We start from the raw sequence: 8,012 nt of genomic DNA, 5'->3' as shown, positions 1-8,012 counted from the left end.
GTCTTATTTAGCCTTTTTCACCAGGAATGCTCACCTCTGGGATCCCAAGTGCAGGTGAATGGCATGTTCTTTGCAACCTGCCAGTGGAAGCCCTACTATTGCATGTGGGTTAAACGGGCATGTATGCTGCTCTGCAGCCTTTCTTCCTTCCCTGATAAGCACTGAAAGGATTGTACTGCTTGCTGTAGGGGACTTCCTCCACAGAGAGCAAAATAAATTCACCTGTGAAGTGCACTGATAAAGGCTTTCCATTTCACATTCAGCAGCTGAAAAACAACTTTACCAGAAGTGAGTTTGGGGGGTTGGTTTTCTTTAGTTTTGATTTGGGTTTTGGTTTATTTCTGAAAGCTAGTCTCTGGCTAAATCTAACTTCCAATTGGTGCCTATCAAGAGGATCTCTAAGCTTCCAGAGAAGACTTAGGACTATTTCAAGTACTTTATTCTCCACATAGACTCAAGTATCTGTAGTTAAGCAACAGTTAGTCCTAAAATTCTATTCATGCACTGAACAATGGAAGTACTAAGCAATATTTTGAAGCATATTAAGTAGTATTAATTTTCTAGACAAAACCACACTCCAGAACTGTTCTAATGCTCCTCCACTCTGACACCAACTTGAGGGAGGGTGGGAGTAGTCCTTTCCTGCATACAGGGGTACGTGCACATCACATAGCACCATTTCACTGGAATCTGCATGGTTTAGATTTTAATGGAGTGTTGGTTTTAGAGTTGAATATACAGAAGCTCTTGAGTTACAAAAAGAATTATTATTGCAAACCTGACTGCAGCTACAGTTGGTGTTCTTGGAAGATGAGAGTGCAAGTAACAAGAAGCTAAGAAATTCATGCCAGTAAGTCAAGTTTAATTTGCTTTCCTTTTCCCCTCCCTTCTAAGGCTGGCTGAAATACAAGTTCCACTGTAAATGCAGTGACTAGCAAACATGGATGCCATTAAAAATACAGCACTGCCAAGAGGAAGTCCTCCGTTGACTAATAACAGAGTTTCCAATAGCAACTGCAAGATATTCTGGGCACTGATCTGAAGAGATTTAGGGATATATTCTAAACAAGATGTGCTTTTTGCAGCTACATAATATGAATTGTATAACATTTGGACAAAATGTTTTTAAGTCATCGGTAACTTGCATCACAAGGGCAGAATCTGAGGTTTGGTGGTTCTTCAATGACCTTTACTTCACTGGGTAACACTGAGCTCTTGCTATCAAGCCCATTATCAAAGTACGGTCAAAAAAATAAAGACACGAGTCCTCGCTAGACAGTCTGGCATTGCAAAGGTCCCAAGTTTTTGCTGTCAACTGAAACAATATGAAAACATAGCCTTTTATTTTGGAATGAGGAGACTGCATGCTTGATAATAAATTTTTTGTGTAGCATTTGTCACTGTCAGAGCACAATACAAAAATATAATCAAGTTCATTTGTTAATTAAGTAACCCATTCTTTGAAAACCTATTTTTTAATGCAACACAGTGTCAGGGACATTACAAAATGGTTTACTAGAACTAGAAAATTACTTTTATAAAAATCATATTATATCACAACTTCCCTTCTCAGCAAGCTCCTTGCTTGCTGAGACTGCATGGCATTTCATACAGTTATTTCCTATGCAGACAGAAGCTAATTATTTTTTTTTAATTTGAATATGGAAAAGGCCCTCAACTTCCATTGTTTCAATTATATAATTGTATCAGAGACTGCCCACGCATTTTCATAGGAGTAATTTATTTTACCTTTGAAGTAAACTTGAATTTGTCAGAAATATTAGCAAGGTCAACTTGTAAGCTCTACTATCTGGAAATTATGCCAAAATACACTCACAAATCAGAGTGTTAAATAGTAATTTCAAAAGATGATAAGCAGTAGTGAAAAGGTTCTAAGCAGCCAAACATGAAATTTTTCATCAAATCACTGAAAACAAGAAACAGAACAAATTTTCTTACAGAGAAACTGATATACTACATAATCAAGTCTGACATTGTTATATTAAAAGTTGCCTCTGAATAAAACATGTACAACACATTCCAGCAGCACAGATGCCAGCTGCACAAAAATACTGCACTGCTGTTTTTTAATACCTTGGAGGTAAAATGTTATGCACTGCTTCAGTCTTCAGTACAGCTTCAAACCATTTTTAATTTTATAATGCAACCAAGTTACATGTGATGTAGGTAAAAGAGAAAAAAAACATCTATGAGGGCCTAAAACTCTAGATGGCACACTCCTACAGTCAAAGACTACAAGTCTGAACAGAAATACACAGGCTTACATATACTTCCTTGGTTTTCCACCCAAAATATAAATAATCTAGCCACAAATACCGTTCTGAGATCTGTTTGTGAATTATTACTATAAAAGGATCTGCACTATTCCCCCAGGTTAGAATTGGATGATTTAATATAATACTATGCAGTATTTGCAGTTTTGTATTTCAACAGTGGTGAATTAGGTTAATTTAAGATTCCACATACAATTAATTCCCATGGCATAGCACCCATCCTGTCACACTATCATACTCCAACCTACTTTATGGACAACAGGAGTGAGATCTTAAGTGTTTCTTAAAGGCTCAGTCTCAGGCAACAACCAGGTCAGTTACACACATTTCCAAGCTTTGAACTAACAAAGAAAGTTTTTGTTGCTGCTTTAAGAAGGAGCTCACCTTTGCTTCACTACATCGAGTCCCGGATCATAAAAAGGACATTTTGGTATACAGCCTTTAACCTACCCATCTATATAGAGTAGGCAGTATAAAATCTAAAAGTCAAATCATGATGGTGACAGTCATGAAAACTACATTGCAATATTTTTATTAGAATTTGCCAAGGGTATGTTGCTGCTGTTATGCAATCTTACTGAAGCTGTAATAAATGATATGATAGCTGTGCAACTGAATTGCCACAGTACACATCTGAACAACATCCAGAATGATCAGAACTGCAAAACGCATGAATTAGGGTGTTTGACTAATTATCTGAGTAAATAAACCAGTGCCTAAAGACAAACACAGTATGGATTTACAGTGTGCTAGATGCTACATGCTGACGGTGTGACAAGCGCTATCCTCCAGTCAGTACAAGGCAGTTGAACAAGCTGTCTCATCTCATCCTTGCAGTGCAGTTCCCCCTGGTTACTGTGGAGATAATGCACCAGCTACCCCACAGTGAAGGGGTGCCCAGACCGCAGGCACAGAATGAGTACAGACAAGCACATGCAGACTTGCATTCAGGTGGTTTTGAAATTCATGATGTGGAACATATGTGCAACAAAGGACACGGAGAGGGAATAAAAAAAGTGCATATGCATATACTGAGTGGAGAATTACATGGACATGGAAGCATTTGCCCACAAAACCACAGAGAAAAATGTCTTTGGCCATAAGCCAGTACAAGAGCACCTCTGGAGCCAAGTGCACAAGCAAGTTTTCTCCTTTTCTACAGTAGTGGATATCAACTCATTACGAAAACTGTTAACATCAACTTTTTTTTTCTCTACTACACTGTGCTCATAATCACTCCTTGCTGTATGGTAAACATTTTCCAGAAAATGCATATCGGCAGCATGCTTTTACTCTTAAATATGCAAATAAGACAAAAGTGTTTAACATATGTTATTAATCTACATATATACATTCATAATTTCCATTTGCAAGACCAATAAATCACTATTTTTTTAAATCATTTAACAAGTTTATTTCTACAAATTATGGCTTAGAAGCAGGTACTGTAAGTACAAAAAAATCTGAAGAAAATGATGTGCAGCATGTAATTTCTTTATGTTTTCTACGTGGGTAAAGTTATTCATTTCAGTGGGTATTCATCATATTTCTTATAGCAGCAATAAATAGGCATTTTACTTTTCATAAAATGTTACCTTATATAGGACATTAATCAATACAAAATTAACTTTTAACAGCACTACAGTAACATAACCCACAGGTTGAGCATGGTATTGAAAAATTTCATATTGGATCTCTGTGCCAAACTAAGACTGAGTGATTTGCAGGGTCTCCAACATGTCTTCCACTGCCTTCAAAGAGTATTTAGTTTCTTTCTTACTGCGACCTGCAAACTAAACAAGAAAGAAAGGATTGCTATGTCATACATCAGAAATTCTGTGCACAGATCCTGTGAAAATAACAGTTCCAAACATGAAATACAACAAATTAACTCTATTCATTACAAACTTTAGAGGACAGCACTAAAACTCAGAATTTTTACCACAATACAAGTTACATCACCATCCTTCTGTGAAGCAATGAAAAATTACTTAATAGTAGAACTCAATTTCACTAATTTGCTCTGAATTTGAATATTCTGTGCTAATACTCCACTTTGAAATTTAACATTTATCTGAACAGAGATCTTCATGTTGTTTTGTTTGCTCTCTAAACTTTAACATAAATTTTATTTCAGACTTATTTTTATGCAATCCAAATTAGATTATATTAATAATTTAAATAGTAGCAAGACTTAGACTTGGTATTAAAGTGAGTCTTTTTTCTATTTTTGTTATAGCTAGTCAGAGAAAACTTCTACTTATCAAAATCTACTATAAAATAGTCCAGACAACATATAATTATATTTTGTGTTTCAAAGTAACTGTAAGTGATGACCTTGTAGTTGATTGTAGCCTACTATTACAACAGCAATTTCAGAGAACATTAAAAATAAAGTCTGTTCTGATAAGAAAGAAAGACACAGTGTAATAAAAACTGCTAATGGCTTTAGACTTCCTAAGACACATGCAGCCAAATGGGAAAGGAAGTGGTACAAGGACTGGAGATGCTGACTACCCCATGCTGACCTCAAAAGAGTTTCTCTAACAGTACTGACAATTCCCATCACTCATCAGCCATATCTAACACAGTGGATTTATGGACTAGGTTGGTCTTCAGTTAAATGAAACTCTTGACCACTTCTAATACACCTGTACTAAAAAGTTTTGCATTTGGGACTGGGAGGGGTGGTGAAGAAATTACAGAAGCAGTAACTATAACTTGCTTGTACTAAAACAGCTTATTCTCTACTTAAATGTTAACATCTAAACACTAAATAAATTTTCAATTTGATGGTTTTCATTTCAAACACCACTGGTGTCTCGCAAATTTAGTCCTTGATTTATAATGTGTCCCTTCTCTCTTATAATTAACTTAATTTAGCAAACTCTTCATGACCTGTTAAGAAAGATTAAATCATCAAACCCAGGTAATATCACACCAGCAACAAGCTGCAGGACCTGTTAACCTGCTTTTGACCCCCAGGCTACAATCTAGCACTGAGATCCCCAATCAGCACTGAGTTTTTAAAAAAATAGTTTTGGCACACTAAATGATAAGCTGTTGTAAATTAAATAGTTAGAAGAAAGAAATTTTGTTACTGTGGCAACACTTTACAGTTAAGAGATGTACTGAAAACACCATATTTTCATATTTAATATTTCCAGGCGATTAACTGATGTGCTATGTTTGGATTCTAGTAGTATGCATAAACCCACCCTTCAGGTTTTGGAGTTTCCACAGTGACCTGCAATAGTCAGAGGAAAATTCAAGATTTCTTAACACACTCCGAAGTGAGAGAAGCAATTTGTGCTTAGATCTGACTGAATATAATATCCTCTTTTTGTTCACAGTAAACAGATACTTGGGGGGATTCCAAATCCTTTCACAAATACAAGTTAAAAAACAGAACTCAAAACTTCAACTGAAAAATTGTTTCGAATTCAAAACATCGAGAAATTTCAATAAAAAGCAGAGAAGCCTAAACATACAGTGTTCAAAAAGCACATCTGGCAAGACACACAGAAACGATGCAGAGGAAAGTTTCAAAATAAGAGAACTTTTACTTATTCTCTTCACGGACAGCGAAAGCAAAACTGACATAAGATGTCAGTTTAAAAAAACGCTACTTGATAATTTCAAGAGCAGCTGCCTTCATGATACTGACATATAGTTTAAGCTGAACAAATAAAACCAAACTCTGCGTCATAACAAACAGAAGTACACTTGGAAATGTAATCACTTCAAATATGCCCTGACAAACAATTATTTTGTCTATTCTGCCATTATACAGTAATTTGACTGATTGAGCTGGAATCCATTTCTTAAAATCATGATTTAATTTTCTGTTTCCCAAATGGTTAGTAACAAAATCACCCCTCTCCAGCCATAAATAACACATAGATTGCTAACACAGAAGAATTTAGCAATGTACCCAAAAAGCATGTATCTGGAAAATTACTATGAGTAGGATCACATTAAAGATTCTTGTGAGCATTAATCAAACCTGTCTGCCTCTGCTGAAATGCTTCTGCCAGGGGACATGCTAAACCAATTACCTAATTGAACAGCACCAGGTAGCCACATTTTGTTTCGATCTTAAAGTAACTGTGACTCATGTCCTCAGTCAGAACAGATAGAAGTCCTTTGCAGGGTCTGCATAGACAGAATAGTCCAGTTTCCCAGTGGTAAGGCAAAACTAAGCTAATAATAATAATAATCTCTTAAAATAACAAGTACTTTACTAATTTCTGAAATAAAAATTAAAATTAAATTTTATTTGTTTTTTTTCCCCACCCAGTCAACTAAATTTAAGAGGTCTGAGAATAATGACCCTTTTTCAGAGGATGTGCTGGCAGTCAGGAATTCCAGCTCCATACAGCAGCTCTAGCTACAAAACCTTTCTGTCTTCCTGCAGAAGTTTACATTTCTCCTAGATTAGACACAGATGAGAAGTACTAATCAGCATGGATGGTTACATATTTAAGATCAGAATAAATATATTAACCAGATGTCACATATCGGTGCTTTTCAGAAAATTATTTAACTATTCTGTATCATCATGTTTTCCTGTAAAGACACTGCTACATGGTCTAACCAACAGCGGTGAAATAAGGTTTCCTTTTTATACTCAAACATTGCTTTCTTTAAATGACAATAAACCAAAAAGTTCTGATTTTATGCAGGAATGCACAGGAAAAGTAAAATTAAGTTCCAAAGCAAACTGCCAGAATGACAGAATAAATTGAAATAAAATAAAATAATGATAATAAAAAAACCCAGCAACTATAGCCAGTACTTTGAAAAAATAAAGGCAGCTTCCCAGAATTACTGAGAAAACTGCTGGTAATTCAAGTTCGAATTCAAACTGGAAATGGGGAAAGATCTCACTGCAAGACAATTGCTCAAAAGTAACTTTTTGAATTAATAATCTCATAATTTAAAGGCACAAATTCATATATCAGGATTCTCAATGCATCTTATTCTCTAGAACATGACCACCAGAAATATTTCATTTAGCAGTATGGGAAGGTCCAACCAATAAAACAAACCAATGCCAAACCCAACAAGCTCTTAAGGTTCTTACTTTACAGGTGGAAAATGCATGGAAAGTTGGGAGGATTTATAGAGATAATATAACTAGCTTAAAACCCCTCCATTAAGGGAGGAATACTGTAAGGGCTTCCCCTGGCACAACTGACCAAGGTTTTATCCTCAGGTCCAAATGATGACATTTTCCAACCACTCAGCTCACCAAGGGAGCAACAAATCAACACCCACTCACAGGGGAAACCGACACCTACGACATCACCCAACACCATTTGCTGTAGCCACTGGATGTTACAAGTCTCTAAACACAGACTGGAGCAGCCAAATGCTCCTCTAGCCCTGTAACAAGGTCAGGAGGGATGGGCTGGGGCGACCCTGCGCAGCTGAGTCATTAGAGCTTCTCCCCGGACTTCTGTGAGGAGGAAGGGGAGTTCACCCCACTTACTTGCCAGATCCCAGCTCGAGCACTTATATTTTCTCAATAGCTAAGTTTCCCCTGTGATTCCAATCACACACTTCATTTTATGTCCCAAAGAGCTAACAAGAACAGCTGAAGTATGCAACATATCACAAATGTATGAAGTCATAAAGAAGTTATGACGTGCTTTACATACCTATAGACAGATAGATAGAAAGACAGATAGATAGAAAGACAGATAGATAGAAAGA

General features: G+C 36.3%; 1 protein-coding gene across 2 annotated transcripts in view; it reads right to left on the bottom strand.

Moving 5' to 3' along the window:
- Positions 1-422: 422 nt before the first annotated feature.
- EMC2 (ER membrane protein complex subunit 2) overlaps positions 423-8,012 on the bottom strand; it is a 40,231-nt gene continuing 32,641 nt past the window's right edge. For both annotated transcript variants that reach the window (XM_027656974.1, XM_027656975.1), the window contains exon 11: positions 423-4,087. In XM_027656974.1, coding sequence (XP_027512775.1) covers positions 4,001-4,087 — 87 coding nt within the window. In that variant the 3' untranslated portion in view covers positions 423-4,000. The remainder of the gene's footprint in view (positions 4,088-8,012) is intronic.

Source organism: Corapipo altera, unplaced genomic scaffold, assembly GCF_003945725.1.
Source record: "Corapipo altera isolate COAL_440 unplaced genomic scaffold, ASM394572v1 52b, whole genome shotgun sequence".
NCBI classification, from domain to species: Eukaryota; Metazoa; Chordata; class Aves; order Passeriformes; family Pipridae; genus Corapipo; species Corapipo altera.
The sequence above is the reverse complement of the archived record's forward strand: the minus strand, read 5'-3'. Positions and strand labels throughout refer to the sequence as shown.